The 25,976-nt window shown below is 43.2% G+C and overlaps 1 protein-coding gene across 2 annotated transcripts in view; it reads left to right on the top strand.

Moving 5' to 3' along the window:
• The first annotated feature begins 7,726 nt into the window (after positions 1 to 7,726).
• LOC115366116 (transcription factor COE3) overlaps positions 7,727 to 25,976 on the top strand; it is a 168,123-nt gene continuing 149,873 nt past the window's right edge. For both annotated transcript variants that reach the window (XM_030061373.1, XM_030061374.1), the window contains exon 1: positions 7,727 to 7,860. In XM_030061373.1, the coding sequence (XP_029917233.1) occupies positions 7,727 to 7,860 (134 nt within the window). The remainder of the gene's footprint in view (positions 7,861 to 25,976) is intronic.

The following is a 25,976-nucleotide window of genomic DNA, read 5'->3' on the forward strand; positions in this document are numbered from 1 at the left end:
TTTCTTGTTAAATCAGATTAATCTGTTCAGGTTTCAGAGGGTTAATAATTTTTTTTTTTTTTTTTTTTTTTTTCATTGACGAGGCTTAGGAGAAAAGGTAAAACTGATTAAAGAGCAGCGACCTCTCCGTCTCCCAGTTTAATGGACGCTGCTGACGGGTCGGTGTGTGAGTGTGCCGCCCTGCTGTGGCCGCTGGGTGGCGCTGCTCACCTTCATCTGGAGGGAGAGGAGCTGAGCTGCTCCTCCTCAAACATTTAATGTGAGGAGCCATTTCTGCTCAGAGCCGCTGCCGAGACGAACCGAACCGAACCAGAACCTGCTGGTCCGAACAGCTGAGAGAAAACCATCTGAGTTCATGTGGCTCTGCAGGGAATAAAAAACACAATAACAGATCTGTAGAGAATTCACACAACCATCACTAATTACTACTACTACTACTACTACTACTACTACTAATAATAATAATAATAACTGCTAAAAACTGAATGAATGGAGAAATTATGTTTCATAATAGCACTGTGGGTCTGGAAGCAGCAGAATTAGTTTAAGTAGCAGTAATATTTTTATATTTTCCATTTTTTGTTGCTTTTGTTTGTTTTAAATAATAAGAATAAGAATAAAAAAAAAAAAGCATTTTTTTTTATCTTTTCCACGTCATTTGGATTGAAATAAACCAAACCAAACAATGAAAATAAACCAATAATAAAATAATTATAATAATAAATAGAAATAGATAAATCATGAAAAAACTGAACCACACTGTTCTGACACACACATACACACACACACACACACACACACACACACACACACTTCTCATGATGTGTGATGAACTATTTTGTTTTTTATTATGATGGAAACTATGATATCAAAGTTTGTTGGACTGAGGTCAAATGTTGTAATTTATATCCATATAATCTGATATATAGTGGCATGTTTAATAGTAGTCAAGTGTGTGTGTATGTGTGTGTGTGTGTGTGTGTGTGTGTGTGTGTGTGTGTGTGTGTGTGTGTGTGTGCAGCGTACATCAGGTTGCTCCTCAGTGTGTTTCAGGGCAGGTCCAGAGCAGGTTCAGGGCAGTTTCGGGGCAGTTTTGGGGTCTTTGGGGGTGTTTTGGGGTGTTGGGGGTTAACGGGCCCTCAGGTGTGGCTGATTTGGGGTCGCGACCCCCCCGGCAGGAAGTGAGCGCGCTCCAGCAGCCTCTGATCCACGACGCTTTGATTCCACATCAGAGGGAAGACGCAGGATTTGTCTGGATTTTCACCTTCCAGTCAGCAGGAGGAGACGGTGTGGAGATGGTGTGTGTGTGTGTGTGTGTGTGTGTGTGTGTGTGTGTGTGTTCCAGTTCTCAGATGAAGGTAATGAATGAACTGCATGTTAACTGTCTGCACACATGGAGGCGCTCTGTCGAGGATTTTTGATATTCTCACTATATGAAATAAGATATTGTTGTTATGTATTTATTGTTGAGTGCTGCTCTAGCCTCTTCATCAGTGACTTCATCATCGCTGTGCGGCCGAGCTTCATCCAAACCGAAGAGAACTTTATTTTAAATTCTAGCAGAGATCCTGAGGTTTCCAAAGATCCCAACATGAGCTGCTGATTTCCATGGAAATGTGTCTGAAATGATGCACAAGACATGTAGATCTGTTCTATCTGATGTGATTCTGCAGCCATAAAACGACGTCTTGTTTTTGAATATTTCCCTCAGAGTCAGAGAGATGGAGCTTCAGCATGGACGAGACTCTGTGCTGCTGCAGGAAAAAAAAACACGATTTGTTTTCTAATTTTGAAGATTCTTAAGGGGAAATTTAAGGGGAAATCAGAGAGGTGATATTTTATATTAAATATCAAACTAAACATCAATTAACAAGTGGCTCTGAAACTTTATCGTACTCTCAGAAAAACACTGAAAACAGAAATCTCTGAAATGGTTCTTCAAAATGTTCTCTGATTCTTCAGCAGCTGAAGAACCTCTTTATTTAGGGGCTGGTTCTCCACACACTTTCTGTGGTTCTTTAAAGTGCTAAAGGTTCTTCATGTTTATTGGAGTTATTTGGTGGCGGAAGCAGCTAACAATTCTTTTCCTTGTGGATTAATGTGCAGATTATTTCCTCAGTGAATGGATTAATGTCTCGCTCTATAAACCATCAGAAAACATTTTTAATAGCTCGTCTGGAACCCAATGAAGGAACAAGGAACGTGGAGAACCGGCCAACAACATGTTCATGTTGGTTTTCAACCTGATACACAATCATCTGATTTAAAACACTCAGGGAAGCTTTTACTACTAAAGAACCATTTAAACAAGGTTCTTTACTGAACCAGCTGGATCCACAAATAACCTTCTAAAAAATGTTTTTTAAAGAACCTGTTTTTGCTAAAGTGATTTAAAGAACCATCTACAGAAGAACCATTTTTGGTTCCAGTCAGCACCTTTATTTTCCTGTGTGTGCAGCTGGGCGATTTAGACCAAATCCAACGTCTCCAGACCTGTGACCAAATACTGTACCGTAATGTAACGATGATATTACAGACAGGACAGTTAATGTTCTCAGACGATTCACACACTGCAGATCAGGGAGAACCAGGCCTCAGTATGTGGATTAAATGACGAGCAGAACAGAAGAGAACAGCCTTTCAGAACCAGGAGAACGCCACGCTGACACGCTGTGATGTTCCCACACAGAAATATAAAGGTTCTGACTGGAGAACTGACCGGAAAACTCTTCACGAGTGATGCTGCAAGGGAACCTGTTGTAGTTCCACAAAGAACCCTTCACACTACGGTTCTTTAAAGGAACCTCTCTTTAAATAGCTCAAATGCACCGAAGAACCACAAGAACAGTTCTCTAGGGAACCAGCAAAAGTTACAAGGAAAGGAGAAGAAAAGATGGACATGGAAATAGATAATAATAATTATTTCTGAAACAAACAAATAAAATAAAATAAAATAAATATATTAGATAAAATAGAATGAAAATAATAAACTAAAATAAAATATATTTCAAATTACAAAATCAGGTGTCAACACAAAGTGAAAATAATTCTTCATACTGGTGCTTCAGGAGAACCATCTCTGACTCCACAGAGAACCTTTAAGTCCACGGTTCTTTAAAATAGTTCTTTAAAGAACCCTCCAAAAATACTCCAAAGACCCAGCAAAAAAACAAAACAAAACAAAACAAAAAAAAAAAAACAGAACCAGAAATGATTCCTCCATGAACTTTTAGTCCCCTAACACAATATCAGTATAATACCGATGCACAGAATATCACCAGCCCTGCTTTATTTGATGCCTGATCAATATCGATCAGCGATCAGTGTTAAATAACCCGTGTAATCTTGGATTAGACTGGTCAGACTTTTTGAAATCAGTTTTCCCTGTAAGAAAAAAAAACATGTTTTTCTTCCTTTCTGTTTTCTGTACAAAATGTAGACAGTTGAAATACACACATTTTATATTATTATGATTTTGAGTCCTGTGTATGTTCAATACATTAGCTGTAGCTATTTATCACTACATGTTATTATTCTCATTTTTGGCATCTGAATTATTCTCATCAACATTCTGCTGTCAGTGTCACCACATGGCTCTATCTTTAAAATGCATCTCAAAACAAAATTAGACCATCTTTCTATCTGTTGCTGTTCCTGTGGTGGCCGCTGGGGGGCGCTGTGTGCCTGCAGTCTGGCCTCCCAGCAGCTGATGTGTCCTCTGAATGATTTGAGCAGGAACATTAGAGAACAAAGCGCCATCTGTCTTTCACAGAACACACACTTATTATGTTTATTGTGAGAACAGGAGAATTAATAAAGTCATTTAGTTCAAATTATCAATGAAACAAAAAAGTTCAATCAGGATAAAGAAGTCGGGGCGGCTTTTACTGTGAGACGTTCCTTTGATTGTTCTGTGGTTCCTCACAGCACGGGGCAGAACCGTGGGCCTGCAGTTGAACCTTATTTAAAGCTGTTCTGATGTGGAGTACAGGTAAAGAATCATTCTGTGGTTCTGCACAGAACCTTTCTTTAATGGGACTGGGCGGTTTGAAGAGCTGTGTTTGTGTCACTGGGCGCTGATTCCAAGTGACTGCAGAATCTCAGACGAATCTTGATCTATCATCGTCTGTGTATTGTTTGTTTGGCTGATTGATTGATTGATTGATTAGCTGAATTTCTTTAGTGATATTGATATATTACATTTAAGTTAAAAAAAAAAAAGAAAGAAAAAAAAGAAACAGTAACAGTAAACAGAAACAGTAAAGCCCAAGTGCCTGTTTCCACCGAGTTCTTTAGAACGGTGCTGTTGAATTTCCTTTTTTGCTTTTACAATAAAAACCAGAAACAACAAAACAGAAAAGAATTGTGCCGGTTCAAACCTCCCTGTTTCTGGTTCTGGATCTGGATCTGGATCTGGTTCTGGTTCTGCATTCCTGTATGGACCCTCAGACTGCAGATAAAGAGGCTTCCATCTGTCTCCTTAGCAGAACCAAACCGGGTTCTGCTCTGAAGAACAAAACACAGTCTGGGATCCAAGGTCCTCCAGGAGTCTTTGAAGAACTTCCAGGAGTCCTGGAGCCTAACAAGGACCAGTCTGATCCAGTGTGTGTGTGTGTGTGTGTGTGTGTGTGTGTATGTGAGGTTTGGGATGCCTCAGGTTGTGTTCATGATTCATTGCTGATGGTTTCTGTGGGATGAAACCTGATCACAGGTGTGTGTGAGGCAGTGTGTGTGTGTGTGTGTGTCTGGGGGGGTATAGATCTGGAGCTGACTGCCCCTCCCCCCACCACCTCCCCACAGAGAAATACAGGCCTTCAAGCTTCATCTTTAACCTGAAACCAGAGAAAAAAAAAAAGAATCATCATCATCATCATCATCATCATCATCATCATCATCATCATCATCATCATCATCATCATCCTCAGCTCATATATGCTCGTATACTTTAAATAGAATCAAATCAAATCAAATCAAAAATAAAAGTAAAGGCTGTCCAGATGTAAGAAAATGTAAGAAAACAGTGGAGAAGAAATGTAATTCCTTTTAACGTTATTAAACTATGACACAATAAAGCCAATAATAATAATATTTATTATTATGTGAATAATAAAAAACTAGGACTACATTAGAACGAATTGTCATTTAATATTATTATTATTATTATTATTATTATTATTATTAGTGTTATAATAAACATTATATAATTATTTGTATTATTTTTCCTCTAATCCTTTCCCAGCAGCACCAGCGCCATTTACAGTATCAACATGAACTACATTACACTCAGGCCTATTATAATTATTATTATTATAATTATTATCATTGATATTGTTCTTATTGTCAGTATTATTAAATTCCATTTCCTAATTATTATGAGTAGTAGCAGTTTTATAATAATTCTTATAATTTCTCCTGTCGCCGGTCTGGTTTCAGATGCAGCCCGTCCCGCTCTTCATCCTCCTCATCCTCCTCTTCATCGCAACATGTTAGCAGCGTCTCATTGACTTTCTCTCCTTCCACAGAAATATTTTCCAGGCTTTCCAGACGTTTGTGTTTCCCTGGAGGAAGCAGCGGGCTAAAGGAGGATAAATATTTAATCAGCGCTGCTCTGGAGTTTTGCTTAATTAGAGGAATTCTGCTCCTGCGATGAAAACGACGCTGGAAATGTCAGAGAGAGAGAGAGAGGAGCCAAAGAGGAGCGACGATCACACACGGCTTTAAAATCATCATCACCATCACCATCATCATCATCATTATTATTATTATGATTATTGTTATTGTTATTATTATTATTGAGTCTGTTGAACCCGAAATAAAATTTCAACTAAATGTTTTTTTTTTTTTTTTTTTTTTTTTTTTTGATCAGCGGAGAAAAACTGTTACAGCGAAATAACACAGAACACAAAACACACAGCTTATTAGTGGCTTTACCACCTGATACTGGAATGTGTGTGTGTGTGTGTGTGTGTGTGTGTGTGTGTGTGTGTGTGCGTGAGCGTGCGTGAGAGAGCGCATGAGAGCGAGAGAAACAGGGGGCAAGCGTGCGAGAGAGAGAGAGAGAGAGAGAGAGAGAGAGAGAGAGAGAGAGAGAGAGAGAGAGTGGGTCTGTGTGTGTGTGTGTGTGTGTGTGTGTGTGTGTGTGTGTGTGTGTGTGTGTGTGTGTGCGTGTGTGTGTTCGGTGTGTGCGCGTGCCATCTGTTCGTGCGTAAAAGTGCAAATTTGTGCCAAACGGCGCGCTGGGTGTCAGTCAGGCCGCATGACAGAGCAGATTATTTCATCTGAGATCAGATAATCCAGACAGAAGGAAGTGAGCACAGATTACAGGTCTGCTCTGCTCTGCTCTGGATTAAAGGATGAAAAGAGACTAAAGGTGTGAATCCAGTTTATTTGACCTCTCTCTCTCTCTTTCTCTCTGTGTGTGTGTGTGTGTGTGTGTGTGTGTGTGTGTTGGATCATGTCAGCAGATCATTTAATCTGAGATCCAGCCTTTTACAATCCAATTCTCTTAACTAAGGGAGTGAAACTGGAGATAATCCCGCTTGTTTCCTGCGGATTTTGCAGGAACAAGAGCCATGAGGCAGATCCGTGCGCTGGGAAACACAGAAGAAAAAAAATCTGGGAACAAGATGGAATTTTATTGCAATTATTAATTATCTGACCGGCTGCTTCACTTGTTTCAGGATGAATTCGGTTTCCATTGCAGATTAAAAAATCATTCCCATTTTAAACATGTTAGCCAGATTATTAATCTCTTTAACAAACATGTCTCCCTCAGCTACACTGATCTGTTTAAGTCCTCTAATTTAAATTATCTGTATTCCGTCCATATTGTATTTTTTTTAATCCACTGGCTTTTCTTAAACGACATTTTTTGCAGTGCGCGCGCGGCGGAACACGCGGAAACCCTTATTTGGGGTACCAATAAAAAAAATAACGATGACGCAACGGGGGGCTTCGGCCAATGAGAGCCCAGAGGAGCGACTCATATTCTAATGAGTTTTCCTTATATGGGCCGGTCCCCGCCCACTTCAGGTCCGCGCCGGTCCCCGGGGAGCGCCGGAGCCCCGGACCCCGGGAGAAGGAGCTCTCCGCCGGGACAGAGGAGCCATAAAGAGCCGGGGAGGGAGGGGATGAGATTTCTCGCTGCCCAATCCCCCTTTTCCCCCGGGAGAAGCAGCCTTCCACGGCCCGGCCCTCCCTCTTGTTTGCTAATCATTTCATTTTACTCCTTTTTGAAGCGGTGGCTTGTTTTTTTTATCCCACTTTTCATTTTTCCACAATCCGCGGCTGCTCGCCTTCCCTCTGATCCGGCTCTCCGCGCTCCGTCCTCCCGGCGTCAGGCTCTCCAGATCCCGGCTGGTTCTCCTCCGTCCTCCCTCCTCCTCCTCCTCCTCTTGAGATGCTCTGGCCGCTCTCCGCTCCTCTCTCCGCCCTCTTTTAACTTCACAGAGACGGCGGTTTAAAGCCCGGGCGCTGCGAGCCGGGGCTGGGATCTAAAACAACCCGGAGAAACCCAGTGGGATCCGGGGCTCTTCTCTGGATCAGGACCCGGTACTTTGGGGAAGCTGCTTGTCCCCCCTCCCCTCCTCCTCCTCCTCCTCCTCCTCTCTCGTCTTTTCCACGTTAATCCAGGTGGTCCTTTGGCTTTTTTGAGTGGCTGGTACGGGAGGATTATTCTTCTTGTGCTTATTTCTGGTGAAGACAGAGCTCCCAGAAGGACACTTTGATGTTCTCCATCCAGGACAGCCTCCCCCGGGGGGCCCTGACCATGAAGGAGGAGCCGCTCCCCACCGGCATGACCCCGGTCCGCTCCTGGATGCAGGGCGCAGGGATTTTGGACGCCAACACAGCAGCCCAGAGGTAAAACACCGAATAAAAAACACCAAGTTTCCATCCACCTCTCCGGTTTACCGAGACGGTAACAGTAAATTTGGCCAATGTCAGGCTGCAAAATTAAAAAAACAAAAAACAAAAAGAAAACAACAACTCCGACGTGAGGATGGTGTTGCATCTTGCAGGATTTATCTGAGCAAATCTGACGCGCACGCATGCAGGTTGCTTTTAGTTTTTAAAACATGCAAAACATCGACAGAGCAGCAAGTTAACAGCCGCAAACAATAAGACACGTTGGTGTGTGTGCAGCACATGGCTCTGCAGAGAGGCGCAGAGTTACTGTAGTTCCCGTTTGAGCTGCTAAACTGCGTCTGTTTTGTATCAGGATGTCAAATGAGCTGCAGGGGAAAATAAAAGAAACACACAAGTTAAGTGTCAGAGCTGCAAACTGTGAAGCGTTTCCTTTTGTTTTACTCTCCCAAAAAGAGTCGATGTCCTGCAGGCGATTCAGACACACCGACTCTGACAGACCGGTGGCTTTTTAGACTTTTAGCGTCAAATATGATGATGTTAGTGGGACACATGAAGTGCACCAGCTGGGCGGGAAGCTCCGGGCTCGTAGAATTAGGAATCAGTCAAAAAAATCGACCCGGTTGTTTTTTGGGGATGGTGATGCAGAGCAAAGACCAACAACAAACCAGCAGGAATTTATTTGGAAGCTAAAAAAAGAAAGAAAAATCATCAGGGAGCCGCAGGAGCGATGCGCTGAGAGTTTGGTGTGTATCTACAGCTGATAACTGATCACACCGATCAGTTAATAATAATTATATTCATATATAATCAGTGATCAGTCTCAGCAGCGCGTGCCCTCCGTGTTTTCCGTGTTTACCTTCAGGTTTGTAAGTTGGAGAGTCAGATGAGATCAGCTGCCGGCGCCCTGCGCGTCCGCGGCTGCAGCGGCTTCACTCTGCGGGGTTTCACGTCCCTGACGGCGGGGAACTCAGCACGGATGCACCGCTCCGTCCTCCGTTTCTCCACACGGTGTAATTCATTCCAAAACACCCTGACCTGCGCTTTACTGCCGCGAAGCCTCGCACTTTCCTGAACCCGCCGCGCGTAAAGAGCGCAGCTCTGCGCGCACGGCGCCGCGCGGCTCAGCGCGCTGCTGCGTCTGATTCCTGGGACATTTACAAGGAAATGTGAAATAATATTTACTGGATAATTAGTGGAATAAATAAAGCAACATTTCACTAAATCACAAGAAACTGCAGGGCGATTCCCAATCCTCAAGAAGGAGCTAAGAGCGTGTTTTCTAGCTGGTGGATTTAATTTATAAAAGAGATTTAGAGGATATTTGTGTGATATTTTATAAAATAAAAGGGGAAGAAATAAGAATATTTACCTGAGTCCCAGTGTTAAAGTAAAGCCTGTGAAGCTGCAGGATAAAATAACACACACCGCTTGACCTGCAGGAATAATAACACACACACGCATGACACCACGGGCTGCAGAATCAGCCCACAGTAAAGACTTTTACTCTGCAATAATCGATGTGAACATTATCGTGCGTTTTAAAAGCTGATCAGGTGCTGATAAGAGTCAGTAGATTCACCGCAAAGGACTCCGGTAAATCTGGATCTTTTTTATTGCTGTGGATCAGTGTGGTGAGAATAATAATAAGAACGGCAGCACAGCCTGTAAATATAGTCTGTAATTGTGATGGTGTAATGTGAAACTGTAGCCTGTAATAATAATAATTTAAAATCATAATTTAAAAAAAGCTCTGCAGAGAGTTCCTGAGTCAGTAAATTCTCTTCTGTCTTCATCTGAGAGGCTCCAGAGACCAAATCAAAGTTTTTTCCCCTCTCTTTTGGTTCTGGCGATGAGGAGGTCTGAGGGTCTGAATTTTAAATTTTAAAATTTAAATGTGGCTCCTGGGGAGGCACAGGAGGGGCTGAAGTTTATATTTGACCGATTTATTAATAAAAATCAATGCATCTGGTATAAATCACCCCAACAGACACACAGGAGAGCAGGAATAAATCCATCAGCTCTTAAATGTGAAGCTTCCACATGCAGCTGAGGAGCTGAGGGGCTGCAGAAGTCGCTCACAAAGCAAATGTTTTAACTGGATGCTGTTTTACTTCCCCAAAAATACTTCCTCCCAACATCTTCATCTAATCTGCAGGAATTACAGAAACATCATGGAGATGATGGAGATGATGGAGAAATCTGATCCTGTGCTGAGCAATTTTTTTTGTAAATTTCAGTTTCCAGCTCTGTGGCAGCTCCAGTGACAAAACAGAGAAATAAAATAAAATAAAATAAAATAGAAACTAAAATGTAAGACTTAAAAGCATCAATTGAATTTGCAGACTTTATTATAGGCCATTAACAAAGTGTTGTTTTACATTTAAATCTGACATGAAAAGTAAAAAAAAAAAAAAAAAAGATCCAGAAACATGAAAACCTGCAGCTTAATGTACATCACATCCACTTTATAATCACAATGTTGTTTTATTTCTTCAAAATATATATATATAAAAAAATGCATGTTATGTCATATTAATATTTTTTTCTGCAGAATATCAGATGATTATTATTGTTTTTCATCACAGTTTGCGCCTCTTTAAGTGGCTGTTAGAGAGCAGGAGAGATACAGGCGCAGCTGAAATACAAATATCACATTAAATGCCTTTTATTTTCTTAGTTAATAATCTGAAAATGTAACACCTCGTCCTGAAGCTCCTGACCTGTTATGCTGATGGATTCAGGCAGAAACAGATGCAAAATTCTTACACAACTGACAGAAATGATCAAAATGCATGTGGTTTTTCCATAAAGAGAGATCATGTGTTAGTATATGTGTGTGTGTGTGTGTGTGTGTGTGTGTGTAAGCGGACGCCACACTGGACCATGCAGGGTCAGAATAAGAAGTTTAGGTGTTAGGTGACACCCAACCTGCCCGGTGACATGAACTCCCGCTTGTCTTTCACACCCAAACTGCTTCAAACTGAGCGTCACTAAAACCCCAAATTAAACTTAAACCAGTGTCGTTCTGCAAAACTCCTGCAGAAAATCAGCTTTAAAACGTTTTTTCCAGCGTTAATAAATAATATCCAGAGCAGCGATACGACTGTAAAACCGCCTGTAGCTGCTTATCTGTTTATTTCACTTTACTTCACTTTATCTACTTTGGGAATTATTTCGCAGCGAGATAATTGTGACACGTTAAACAATAAAAACACGGCGAGGAGGCGACGGCACGCGGCGCTCGGGACGCTCAGGCAGCAGACGGAGGCAATACTCCTGTTATTGATCCCTGATTGTTACCTGATGAGGCTGCAGGAGGGGAATCCATCTGCCTGTCAGCGCTGGCTCACAGGAGGAGTTTCAACCTTTAAACCTTTAAACCTTTAAACATTTCAACCTTTAAACCTTTAAAACTGCCTGATGTGCTGCAGATTTAAAGGGCAAAACTCTCTGTGCGATGAATATTATTTACTAGAGTAAATAATATTAGAATGTTTCAGGATTATTGACCAGGACTCCCTGGAAGAGGAGATCTTGTATCTCAATTGGACCTTCCCTGCTAAATAAAGGATGAGTAAATAAATAATAATAAAAAAAAGAAATAAAAAAAATTCATGCAGAGCTGGGAATGATGTGGTTAAAGTGCACAGAAGATCCTTCAGGTGCAAACTGGAGGTTGGCTTTGCTTTCATGGCTGATTTGGGCTTTAATTTGCCTCCTGCACTGCACTGAGTCTTCAGGAACAACAACAATATTAGCAGTAATTATCATCTTATTGTGAAATTAAAGAGCAGGTCCTCCTCTCGGTTTGGGGGCTTCAGGGCAGGAGGCAGGCGTGATGTTTCTGAGCGAGGGGCGCCCGGTCGCCTCGCCTCGCCTCGCCTCGCTCTGCGGGCTCACGTCTCCCCCCTCACACGTCCCGCCAGGCCGGCGCTCCGCCTGCGACCCGCCGCCTCGTCACACACACTTGGCTGTCCCGGGCCGACAGCAGAGCAGAGCTGCTGCGGCGCACAGGCTGCACGCTTCTGTGGCGTTTAGGGCTCCCGGAGAAAAAGGCAGACAGGTGTGCACGTCCTGCCCAGGGCCAGAGCTGCGTTCAGGTGCACGGCGGAGGATTTGGTTTAAAAAACAAAAACAAAAACCCCTGAATGTCCAAAACGCTGCTCTACATTCATTTGGCTGCATAAAATTTAGCTGGTGGACATTTCATTTGTCCTGTTTCACAGCGTGTGTTTGTGAGCTGATGAGGCATGGAAGTTTAAATGTAACCGAGTGTGTGTGTGTGTGTGTGTGTGTGTGTGTGTGTGTGTGTGTCTGCGTGTTTGTGTGTGCGTGTTTGTGTGTGTGTATCACAAACACAAACACATCGCTGCTGTTTGGTTGTGCATCTGTTGTGCGGTTGGACACAGTCTGTAACACATAGTAGATTTACTGACACACACACTCACACACACACACACACACACACACACACACACACACACACACACACACACACATATGCAGGCAGCTCAGAGGTCAGAGGTCAGAGGTCATCAAATCAAACCTGCGAGCTGCAGAGACTCAAACAAAAACCTCTAACTTTGGTCTATTGTGTGTGTGTGTGTGTGTGTGTGTGTGTGTGTGTGTGTGTGTGTGTGTGTGTGTGCGCGCACATGTGCGTGTATCTATATGCAATTTATGTAAGTGGATCTATGAGTATGTATATGTAGGATCTGTGTGTAAATTTGAAAGTGTGTGTATCTGTGTGTGAGGTGCATGTGTGCAGATGTGATATATGAATGTGTGTGTGTGTGTGTGTGTGTGTGTACATGTGTGTATAGTCTGTATAATACCCGTATGATTGTCTGCAAATATGTATATGTATGTAGTATACATATTTGTGTGTGTGTGTGTGTGTGTGTGTGTGTGTGTGTGTGTGTGTAACATCAGTATTTGTGTTTGCTGAGCTGATATAAATGTCTGTTAGTGTGATTATGAGCGTTTGTACAGTATCTGTGTGTGTGTTCCTGTATGTGTGTGTGTGTGTGTGTGTGTGTGTGTGTGTGTGTGTGGGCCGTGCAGCTTGGAGTGAGCAGATTTCCCTTGACCCTGCCTGACACTGTGAAAACCCTGCAGAGTGAGTGATCCTGCCCTCCCCGCCCTATCTTTGTCTTCTGGGGTTACACCACTCACTGTGTGTGTGTGTGTGTGAGTGTGTGTGTGTGTGTGTGTGTGTGTGTGTATGGAGGTTATAAGCGATGAGGTGAATGATAGTCTTCCAGGGTTTCCCACTTCTTCTTCTTCTTCATCTTCTTCTTCTTCTTCTCCTTTTTCTGCGGCTCCATCCGTCATGGGCTCGGTCTCCGCCGGCCTGCGGCGTTGCAGCGTGGCGCGGCGCTCCCCGGTGGCCACACGGGGACGTGGCGAGGAAAAAAAAAAAAAAAAAAAAAGAAAAAAAAAAAAGTCCAATTTGTAGCGGCAGACAGATCTGGAGCGGCTGGCAGTGATGAATCCCGCGCGGCGAGACTTTCATCACCGAACAGGAAGTCATCACGGCGGCGGATGATGGAGAGGTCAGCCGAGGCCTCCGAGCGCCACTCACAAACGCTCGCCTTTTTTTTTTTGTCTGGCGCGTCTTTATTTTTTCCACCCGGTGAGAAAAATGCACTTCCTGCTACATTTGCATTTGTCAACACCCCTCCCGCCCCTCGCCGCCCCGCCCCTCCCACCTGCTCCTCACGTACACGCAATTAAACGCTCCCCCGAACGCCGCCGCTGAAAAGTGTTAGATCATTAAGCGGCGAGCGCAGCAGATCCTGCGTCAGCCGTGCTGCTTCAGACTCTCTCTCTCGCTCTGTCACACGTCGTGGAGGTGAAGTGAAGTTGAGTCGTGCAGGTGAGGCGGTGGCGGCGGCGGCGGCGGCGGTGGCGGCGGCGGCGGCGGCGGCGGCGGCGAGGTGTTCGGCTAATCAGAAGCACCGCCATCAACGGCAAAGCTGCAAACAATTAACCTGAAGAGAGCAGCTGACCTGGCTAATGCTGCAGCCGTGTGTGTGTGTGTGTGTGTGTGTGTGTGTGTGTGAATGCATGAGTGTACATGTGAGTGTGTACTGTACATGCATTTGTGTGTGTGTGCTTGCTTGTGTTTCTGAATGTGTGTGTGTGTGTGTGTGTGTGTGTGTGTGTGGTGCAGCAGATGTGTTTATGCAGTAGATCTCTGACAGGAACAGTGTCAAGGAATGTGTGTGTGTGTCTGTTCAGAATAGGTGTGTGGATGTGTAAATGCAGTCGCAGGGCAGGTGTGTGTGTGTGTGTGTGTGTGTGTGTGTGTGTGTGTGTGTGAGACAGCGGAGGTGCTGGTAAAGAATGTGTTTGAGGGAAACAGCTGAGTGCAGGAAACGTGCAGCTGCCTCTCTGCCGCTCCATCCATCCTGAGCGCACAGTCGCTCCATAAATCCTCCAAAAAAGCAGCTGGAGCGCCGGCCCCGACACACAGCTCTGATTTCCTGAAACCCCCGAACGCCTCGCGAGGTCAGCCTGGATGTCTGCAGGTTTGATGCTAATCAGGAGGAGATTCGGTTTAAAGAGGCGATTCTGACCTTCAGACGCGTCAAAATGTCACCGCGTGGAAATATTAGTGTTATTACGCTCTAACATCTTGTTGTTTTTTGTAATATTTACGATCTAAACGCAGAAAAATTCATAAAATGTTGATGAGGATCGATGGAGGTTCGGCTCGACGTCCTTATTCCATCAAGTTGCAACAATCCCATAACAATTCAACAATAATTCATCAATAATTCAACATGATCAGGCAACACATGACAGCAATAATTCACAATAATCTCAATCCCGGCAGTGACACAGTTACAGCTGGGGTGATGATGTCATATTTTCAGATTAAAGGCGCTCGATGTGGATTTTAAAGAAACACACAAACAAAATAAAACGCAGAAAGAAGTTTGTGTTTCAAATTAATCTCCTGAAAAATCTTCCTCTTTTTTTTTTTCCCCCGCATCTGTCTCTTCACACCTCAGATAATATACCAGTAATTTTACAGTAATCAGATTACTGTGGGATTGGCGTTTCAGATTACAGTTTGATGGAGGACAGCAGTGACTCTGTGGAACATAAAAGTAAAATAATCTGAATGTTTCTGTGTGAAACATTTTCAGATCTGTTTTGGAAAGTGATGTATAACTAAATATGACAATTACAATTACTGCTACTATTATAATAATAATAAAAATAATAATTATTGTTGTAATTAGAACTATTACTCAGTTATAAATGAGGATTTTGCTTTTCGGTTCAGTAACAAACCGACTCTTCATGTCGTTTTGATTTGTCCATGGTGAGTTCATCATCAGAACTGCATTGTGGGAGTTCCTGGGTGGGACGGCGGTGGGTGGTGGGTGGCGGCGGCGGCGGGACGCCCGTTGACTGATTTTCATTTGTGCACCTTAATCGTGTGTGTCGCTCCTAATTAGGCCGGCCGGCTCGGGGAAACAGAGGCTCGATGCTGGAATGGCTGTTCTTGTCATGCAGCAATTACCAACAAATTAGTCTTTAGACTGAGGGCCTTCGCTCTGTGTGTGTGTGTGTGTGTGTGTGTGTGTGTGTGTGAGCAGTGCGTGTGCTAATTAGTACATTTTGCGAGGTGTTCGGGGTGTGAGAGTGTAAAATCAGACCGAAGTCAGACATGTTACTGTTCTGCAGCTCCTCGTCTGTCAGAAAATATTAGAAATAATAATCATAATGATAATAATAATCATCTTAATAATAACACTAATAATATTAATGATAATGTCTTTGGAAGGGATTTTTTTTTTTCATGCGTCGTCCTCGCAGCAGCAGCAGCAGTGAAGCTCCTCTCCTCCTCCGAGTTTCATCAGACACGTTCTGATGTTTCACACACACATACACAGATTATATTTTCATTTATACTTTATTCTAATCTCTGTTTTCATGTCTTTAATGGTTTTTAGTCTCTGGGTTCACTCTGTCTGCGTCGCTGTGACGAAACGAGCTCCAGAGTTTAATCTCCCGTTGATCTGAGCAGAACCTGAACACAACACACTCACCCTGAAAATCTTCAGTCGAATACAAAATCATATTTAATTTCATTTAGTTTCATGTTTAATTTCACTTTGGCCTCCTCAGAAATGTTTTTGACTGATGAGTTTTGGCTCCTCCGTCTCTCCGTCCCGTCGCTCCGGACCGTCTGGAAAACACAAAAAACCTTTTAGAAAATATTTTTAACACAAACTTTCAAGCACCAACACGACTCGATTTACAGCATAATTCATCCTCATGTAAAACAGAGTGTGTGTGTGTGTGTGTGTGTCGGTTTTATTTGAGTTTTGTGTGTGAATGCGCCTCAGTGTGTCAGAGCATTGGTGTGTGTGTGTGTTCATGTGTCGTCGCATGCTTCCCATACAAACCCAGAGCACTCAAATGATCAATTAAACCACTAGTTATTTCTGTATAATAATTATTTTATTAAACAACATTATTTTGGATCATTTCTTGATTTGTCACTTAAACGTGACGCAAACCAGACAAACACATTTAAAGATTTATTATTATTGTTACTATTATTTTTGGGGACCAGCTGCTTTAAAAAGAAGAAAAACAGAAACTCAGATTTATCATTTCATCTGAAAATATTTCCTGTCGTTATTATTTTTAAATTTATTTCAGTTTTATCGTTTGGAGCAGAAAGTTGTTGTTGTTTGAGGTGATATTTTATATTTTTCATTAACCAGCTGACAGGAGGCAGAAGAGGAGCGGAGGAGAGTTTAATTAAATTAAATTAAATGACAAGAGAGAGAGAATATGAGAAGAAAAGAGGTGGAAAAAGAGGAGGAGAGGTGAGAGGAGGAGGAGAGGGAGAGAGAGAAAAGGAGTGAAGAGATGAGAGAAAAGCAAAAGAGGAGGAGAGTTTGAGGAGGAGACAAGAAGAAAAAAGAGGAGAAAGACAAGGAGAGATGGAAGAGAGCTGAGAGGAGAGGAGAGGAGAAAAAGAGAAAAGGAGGAGAACAGAGAAGGATGAAGAGACAAAAAGAGGAGGAGGAGGAGGTGGAGGTGAAGTAAGAGAAAAGATGAGAAGAGATGAGGGAGAAAGGAGGAGGAGGAGGAGGAAGAGGAATGATGAAGAGACCAGAAAAAAGAGGAGGAGGAGAAAAAGGAGAGAAAAAAAGAAAAAAGAAAAGGACAAAGGAGGAGGAGTGAGTTGAGGAGAGGTGACGAAGAGGAGAACGAGATAAAAGAGAGGAGGAGAGACAATGAGAGGAGGAGGAGGAGAAAAGGGAAAAGAGGGGATGAGAGGAGGAGGAGAAGGGAGAAAGATGAAGAGACAAGAGGGGAGGAGGGAAAGGGAGGAGGAGGAGGAGGAGGAGGAGAACATGAGGAGGAGGAGAAGATGACAGAGTGACGAAGGGAAAAGAAAAAAAGGAGAAAAAGAGAAGGAGTGAGATGAGGAGATGAAGAAGAGGAGGCTGTGTATGTGTGTGTGTGTGTGTGTGTGTGTGTGTGTACGTGTTGTTTAATTCACCAATGAAATCAATCGATCAGAGAAGGGGGGGGGGGGGTCGTGTGGGCGGAGCGGAGGTTTCATCCTGTGACATAACAACACACACACACACACACACACACACACACACACACACGTGTTTGGTTTGCTCTTATTAGTCGTGTAATGTGAGCTAATGAGTGGAGGAGACAGGCAGTGTGTGTGTGTGTGTGTGTGTGTGTGTGTGTGTGTGTGTGTGTGTGACAGAGTGAGAGTACACACAGGCCTGATTGGGTAAATGTATTCCAATGTAATTGTGCAGCCCTGCATAAATCACCCGACACACACACACACACACACACACACACTCATTCACTCTCTCTCTCTCTCACACACACACACACCCACGCACACACACACACACACACACACACACACACACACACACTCAAACACATGCACACACACACGGTACTGTACATGAACATGAACAATATGTGCATATTTTACTGAAGCCAACAACCACAGCAATTAGGCAGAGAGAGGAGGTGTGTGTGTGTGTGTGTGTGTGTGTGTGTGTGTGTGTGGGTGTGATGTTTCACCGTCTGATAAAAACTGACTCTGGATCTGTGCAAACATTAAGGCTGTAGTATTTTACTGTGGTAATGCAGTACTGTATCAGGGCAGTACTCATTCAGTACTGTAATATTACTGTATAGTACACAGAGTATTGTAATACAGTATAAGACACATGAGGGACTGAGTGATATTTTTCAGGGCTGATATCAATACAGATGATTACTAATCCAGGACACTGATAATCTGAATTTAGAGGTGATAGTTGTTTTGATATTCTGATATTCATTTTTATGACATTTGAAAATTGCAGAGTCAAAACTGACTTTTAGAAACGCCAACATAAATGCTGCTTTGAATGAACAAATGTTTAATTAACGTTACTCTATTAGTAAAAAAAAAGACCAGAAAAAAAATAATAAAGTGAAATAGAAAATGTGCAAAAAATAGTGAAAAAAAATAAAAAATGTTAAAAGAACAAGAAATCTGTATTTATGATGATTAAAATCACAAATGTACACGTCCTGTGAGGCTGCCTTCACAAACATTTAAATGAAACTGAATAAATCCAATAAAACTGAGATCAAATTGTCAGTTCTGATCGACTGTCATGTTAATATGGATTAGATATGGATTATTAAAAAATTCTGACTATTGGTCCTCATAATTAGCCGGGATCAATAACTAGTCGATACCAAATACTCTATTGTACTGTTGTAGGTATTACAGATTCTACATGTAGTATTATGGCAGTACAGTAATACTGCCCAGGGATTATATGTAATGTTACTGTATTATACGTGCAGTATTTCTCTTTTTCTCTCTTCCTGTGCAGATTACAAGAAGTTTAAGAGTATTTTTGTAAATATTTGTTGTAAATATTAAGGAAAATTAATTCTCAGCCTATTGTTTTCAATGGATTTAAATCTTAAATATGATCGATGTCGTATGACCTCTTGAATGCCAAACCGCTTTTAATCTACAAAATTAAATGACAAAATATAAAGCCTGCTTGGTGTTAACCTTTAAAAAAAAACAAAAACAAAACTGTAGCACTGTGTGGTAAACATATATCATAGAGCTGGTGTATAATGTTCAGATTAACATCAACATGACTGTTAATGTTCTGATTCACAGTTTACGGCCAATCAGATTAATCAGATTAAGAATAACGTTCAGCGTGAAACATTAAGAACATTCAGATTAACATTCAGAAGCTGCACAAGATTTCTGATCAACACTGACAATGACATCAGCTCCTGGATTTGTTTCAACAATCAGATTAACACGTTCAGATTACTGTCACCACTCAGATTATCAGAGCAGGAAGTTCGTCTGATCTCCGTTTGTTTCCCATCGAACGGCGTTTACACTGCCACCGCTTGTTTGATTAACACGCTGGCAGCCGGCCAGAGGGAGACTTATTGTTCTGAGTGTGTGTGTGTGTGTGTGTGTGTGTGTGCTGTATGCCTCATTAGGCGGTGTGTGTGTGTGTGTGTGTGTGTGTGTGAGGCAGCGGGCCACGCTGGTTAAAGACTCAAACGCTGGTCACACCCCATCTCCTGTTTGATTAATGCCATGGAGTGTGTGTGTGTGTGTGTGTGTGTGTGTGTGTGTGTTTCTATGCATATGTATGTGGGCATGTGCAAGCATCTGCGTGTGTGCCTGAACATGCATATGAGGGTGTGTGTGTGTGTGTGTGTGTGTGTGTGTTTGTACTGTAGAATGAGCGAAGCTGCTATTGATTTAAACATTTGCTGTGATTTATTTCGCTGAATGTTGTGATATGAATTGTGACACGTGCTGTTTTTCTACAGCCAATAAAAATAAAACTGTAATAAATAAATAAATAAATAGATAAATAAATAGGTAAATAAATAGAACTACAAACAGAGTGCAGGGCAGTCTGTTGTCCATCGGGGGCAGTGCGGAGCGCCCGCTGAAACACGTGACGTGGCGGTTCGGTTCGGGGTGGTTAAGGCTGGGAGGAGCTCTCGGTTTGGGTTAAAATACGTAGTTGTCATGGCGACGGTGACAAAAACACAGTTATGGATTAAAAAATGGAATATGAGCTGAACTTTTACAGAAACTGGCCAATCGCAGACGAGGTGACGTCACGTCCAGATATCGGATCAACCAATATCAGTTTTTAACGTTCGATATCGATGCTGATCATTAGTAATCAAGGACACTGATAACTAATGTGCTTTTGTTGTAAATTTGAAAACTGCAGTGTCAACATTTCCAGTTTTAGAAAAGCCGACACAAACCTTGTTTTGAATGAACAAATGTTCAATTAGTGTTTTTCTATTAGTAAAAAAAAAAAAAAAAAATGCAAAAATAAGAAAATTACTGGAGAATTTGAAAAGAAAACAACAGAGAAGTGTGACAGAAATATCACCTGAAATTTTGGAAAAAAAAACAAGACAACCACGTTTGTAATTTTTAAAGTGAGATATTTTAGCAGCAGACACAGAGATTCATGTACAAAAACACCAAAAACTTTTCAAAGCTCATCCAGTAAAACTGAAGTTCAGACTGTGACCGTCCCGTCCTGCAGGCAGGTCAGTGAAGGCAACACCAGACTATCAGACTTCTGACTGATTATCCCGCTGTGTGTCAGAGGAGGAGGCGGAGTCTGAGTGGTTGTCATAGCGGCCATCATGTCAATCAAAATTAGGATACTGATTATTGATTATCAGAAAAAGTGTGAATATTGGCCCCGATGATCAGCTGGAACCAATAACTGATCGATTCCCAGCAGCTCCAGTCTGACAGCAGGAAAACATAAAACAGCCTCCATAGACCAGAATGCACTGCTGCAGCCTCCATAGACCAGAATGCACTGCTGCAACACGATGTTTTGGGTTTTGTCTCAGTTTCTGTTGCTGGAAGTTTCATCTTGACTCTTCATGTAAAACGCCTCTCGGAGGTTGTTGAAAGGCATTCTGGGAAATGTAGGAGTTTTAGTCTTTGAGGGGAAACAACATGAAACTGATTTTAGTTCTTGCTGTTCAGCGTTTATCTTTCTCTTCACCTGCGTCTGTTTGAGTCAGAGTGGGTCAGGATCCGGTGTTGAACTACACATAAACACAAACAAAACAAACAAACAAACAAACAAACAAACAAACAAAGAAACCCGCTGAGACGTTGAGGTGAGATGAAGAACCTGAGCAGGTTCCAGAAATCTTTTCATTCCCAAAGGAAACAAAAAAAAGAGAGGAAGCAAATCAAAACGACAAACTGAGACTCAGAGACCAGATGACATCAAAACCCAGTGAACTTTACACACACACACACACACACACACGCAGGGCAGGGCAGTGTGTGTGTGTGTTTCCCTGCAGGCTGCCAGGCCTTTAGCCTCAGGTTACCTTTTTCATTTATCATAATTAGAATTTGCTGCATTGCATTAAAGGCTGCGAGCCGCTGGGAGCTGCAGGGCCGCCGGAAACAAACAGAAAGCACCGAGTCGCTCAGATTGATCGATTCATAATGTGGATTATAATCTCAGGCTGATGCTGAGGCTGCAGACTCGGGGCTCAGATCAGCGAGGGGTTTTTCTCTCTCGGAGTAAACGGATATTTACAGACGGAATCTGCCAGCAGGCCACGTCACAGCTGCCTCTTTTTTTTTTTTTAATTTCATAAAATTTGTGTCAATAATTCAAAAATAATTCTCCTCTTCCTCAAGCCTCGGGAGCAGAAGTCAGAGCGTCATCATGCAGTGAAACTCACACTGATGAGATTATTTTAGTGTTTAGTTGTTCTGCTGTAAGTGAAGAATTCATTCACAAAAACAACAGCATCACGTAAGATAAGATAAGACAATATAAGATAAGATAAGATATTCCTTTATTAGTCCCACGGTGGGGAAATTTCACGCATTACAGCAGCAAAGTGGATAGCAAAATATGAAGCATAATTTACACTATAAACAGTATAAACAGATAATAAATGGCAAAAAGCAATATAAACATTATAAAAAAGGAATATAGAATAAAAAACATCATGTAACATCATGTGGACATGCATGAAGACACAAAGCAGATAAAGTTGGGGTTTGCAGGCTGATCATGTCTGATATTTAAAAACAGAGCAGCATCAGCAGCCTCACACGTGACCGCCGTCAGACGGTCTGTCGCTGCGCTCTGATTGGCTCCCGGTTCGTTATCGGGAAGTTAATTCATTGCCATGGCAACCAGCTTGTTAGCTCTTGTTCCCTCTTCGCTTCGTCTGTGTGAAGGAAACAAACAGACGCTGGTCATTCATCCTGATATCTTCAGTCAGTCTCAAGGTGCTAGAAGAAGAGTGCTGGAGGCTCTTCTTCTTCTTCTTCTTCTGTATGATGTTGATTTCTGAAATTTGTGAAGCAGAAAAGTTCACTTTCATAAGGCCTCACCTGCTCAGTACGTTTTGTTAATGGGACCCGTCGCAGTGATTTTGACGTTTGGTCCGTTTACTAAAATTCCTCCACATTTTCCACGTCAACAAACCGCAGATTTCACATCACAGAATGAAAATGTGAGTTTGTGGTCGAACGTTCTGCTTGAAAACGTGACCAAAGTGACAGAATGTGTTTGTGTTTCCCTCTAAACTTCAGTCAAACTGCAGTTTCGCTGTACGGGAATGTCATTTTTCATTTTCAGAGCCGTCTCTCGCCGAGTCACCCAGATCTCCTCCTCTCGCCATCTTGATCCAAAATGGAGGCCAACTGGGCCAGTTTCAGCATGGTTAGAGCTGCAGCAGAGCATCATGGGAAATTAGCTGCCTAACTGACTCGTGCGGTTCGTGCACTCGTTCATTCAGCGTTTTTCCTTTAATCTGTCACCCGTCTGTTATTTATCACCCCGTCCCACGACCCCCCGCCGGGCCCCGGGCCTCAGGTTGAGCCCCGCTGCACGCTCTCTGGTGTGACTGGTGACACAGCGACAGTTTATTTACCAGTGAAGAAGAGCGACCTCCCAGGTGTGACGGCAGTATTCAAGCTCTCTTCGTGTGTGTGTGTGTGTGTGTGTGTGTGTGTGTGTCCTGCTCAGTAATTGTTAGCTCTGCCTCCCGCTGACCTTTAATTTCAGGCTTTGCCGTGGAAACGTGCGGCTCCGCGTCCGCCGACCTCGTTTGCTTTCACCCAGTTTGTGTGTGTGTGTGTGTGTGTGTGTGTGTGTATGTGTGTGTGTTTTCTCCTTCTCCCCCGGCTCTTGGCGTGTGATTTACACTCAGGGCATGTAGAGCGAGCCGTGTGCCATCGATACTGTTTTTATTACACCTTGTGCCAAGTGCTAACAGCCGGATGCGAGCCGAGCGACGAGTGGATGCAGCCGCAATTAGCATAATTGAAATAATAATGCTAACAAGCTTTCTGAGTGGAGGCAGAGCGGCGACGGCTGCGTCACCGCCGCCCGCCCCGGCTCGCCTCGCCTCGCCTGTCTGGCTGGACGGACGCTGTGAAGCATTCGCTGTAATTGGGATAATAGCACAGGAGGAGGAGGGGGGGGGGGGAAAGGAGGGGGGGCTGTGATGGCGGCGGTTTGGTGTTTTTTCGGCGAGCGAGGCAGCAGCCAAATTCACCTGAGCCTCCATTTGTCGCCTCCTCGTCTTCTTCTTTTTTTTTTTTTTTTTGGTTTTTTGGTCCTTCGGGACGTCCAAAAATTGGTGTAGCTGCTCTTTATTTCTCCTTTTCTCTCGTCGTCCCGTCACGCAGAGCGAGCCAAACCGACTTCACTTCCACGGCCGCTCGCCGCCTCGCCGCCTCACCGCCTGCTGGTTTGGCTTTTCTCCCTCTTTTCTCTTTTAAACGGTGAAATGTTTCCTTAAATCTCCTGTTTTTTTTTTGTTTTTTTTTTTTTTGTCTTGTGTTTCCCTGCAAATAAACTGAAACCCAAACAGAGCCACGTGCAGCCGGATGCTTTTGGGCCAAATTCACCGCAGCCTCTGTTTGCTGTTCGTCTTTGGGACGTCACTCAGGATTTCAACAAAAAAAAAACAAAAAAAAAAACAAAAAAAAAAAAACCCTGGTGCTGTGGTTTTTACCACGCCGACAATGTAAAGTGAAGCAAACCGACTTCAGTTCCACTTTAATCCACCTGACTGTTTTTTTTATTTTTTAATTTAATGGTGAAATGTTTCTTTAAATCCCCTCTGGGTTTTTTTTTCTTTTTTCATGAGATCCGTCAGAGAGTCTTGTTTCTCTCTTTTCTCACTTTTCATCCTGTTTACCTGCAAATAAACTGAAACCAAACCTGAAACGTCCCACCTGCTGCGGGGGGGTTTTGGCCAAATTCACGCGAGCCTCCGTTTGTCTTCTGGCTTTGTTTTGTTTCCTCTCTCTCTCTCTCTCTCTCTCTCTCTCTCTCTCTCTCTCTCTTTTTTAAATTTCGTTTGGATGCTGCACAGGATTTTGGCTGAAAATTTGTTCGACTTCTATCCGTTTTTCTCCAGATTTTGTCGTGCGTAGCTGTAGATAATCGAGAGCGAGCGGAGGAGGGCGTTCCAGGTCGGCAGATCAGCCGCGATATGAAATCCGCTTCGGTTTCATTTCCAGTTTGACTCGCCCACAAACTTCTGTGTTCATTCCTCCCTTCTTTTTCCTGTTTGCAGTGAAACGTTCCTTTAAACCCCCCTCTGGCTTTTCATCACATCCATGTTGTTTACCTGCAAACAACCCGAACCAGAGCGAACGTGCGGGTCGTGTTTCGACACCGAAACCGAAACCTCCGACACGCCGCGCCCTCCCTCTCTCTCCCTTTTTGTCGTCTGAGGTGAAACAGTTTTCCCTCCGCTTCCTCACACTTTCATCACATCCCTGCTGCTTCTCTCTCTCTCTCTCTCTCTCCTCTGTTTTGCAGATTTGAATATTTATATAGAAAAGCGAGCCAAGCCGACACGTTTAGTTCCAGCAGCGTTTGTACGTCGGACCGGTCGAGCAGAACGGCCTCGTTAAAACACCAAAACCTGCTTTTTCTGATTGTTTCTACTTTATTTTTTATATTTACTTCACACAGAATGAACAAACCTGACTCTGTGTGTGTGTGTGTGTGTGTGTGTGTGTGTGCGTGTGATTATGAAAACGAACCGATTCCTCTGTGTTTCATGTTGTTGTGGTTTATTCCCATCGAGCCTCGGTTAGAAAAGACTAGCATCCACCCGGTCCAACACACACACACACACACACACACGCACACACACACACCCCTCCGCCCCCACAAAGGTGCCATCTTCCTGTGTTGTGGCTGAGTTTCTCTCCAGATCGCCCTCAGCGATGTAAAGCGGCTTCGGTCCCCAGCGAAGCCGCTTTGTCTCCGCATCTACAGAGTCGGAGAATTAGCTTTCAACAAACTGGCCTACAAATGAGGCATTAAGCATTGGTAATAGGGGTGCAGAAAGGTCACGGCTGTATTAATCTGCCGTCTGGGGAATTCGCCCATGAGCAGGGAAACACAGGGCGAGAGAGAGAGAGAGAGAGAGAGAGAGAGAGAGAGAGAGAGAGCCAGGCAACTTTCCAAAAACAATCCCTCCTCCTCCTCCCCGCGAGAAACGCTGCACATGAATAAATGTTTGTCTTTAAAAAAAAAAAAAAAAAAGAATAAAAAAAAGAAAAAGAAGAAGCAGAGCGGGGATCTGGTATCGATCCGGAGCGTTTCAGGAGGAAAACGCTTGAAACATCCCTCCGCTGTGGCGTTCGCTTGTCAGAGACGAGGAGGAGACGCCGCCGCCACCGCCGCTGTGCTTTATTTTTAGATCAAGGGACGGTTTTATCCCCCAGAAATCAGCCGCCGCGGCGTCCTGGTGCTCCGTTTGAGGTTTTCTGTTCCGTCAAACACGAGGCCGACCTCTGACCTGCAGGCTGCCGTCATCAAACATCGATATTAACAAAAATTTGTCCGAAAATCCAGAAGAGAAGTGCATTAGCTGTGCTGTTGTCTCTCTGACTTTACACTGTAAAAAGAAAAAAAAAACGGCGTTAAAAGAGGCTCAATCTCAAATAAAAGCAGAGTGTAAAGTGTGAAGTGTGAAGTGGGTTTCAGTGTCACCGAACC

This window comes from Myripristis murdjan, chromosome 10, assembly GCF_902150065.1.
Source record: "Myripristis murdjan chromosome 10, fMyrMur1.1, whole genome shotgun sequence".
NCBI lineage: Eukaryota > Metazoa > Chordata > Actinopteri > Holocentriformes > Holocentridae > Myripristis > Myripristis murdjan.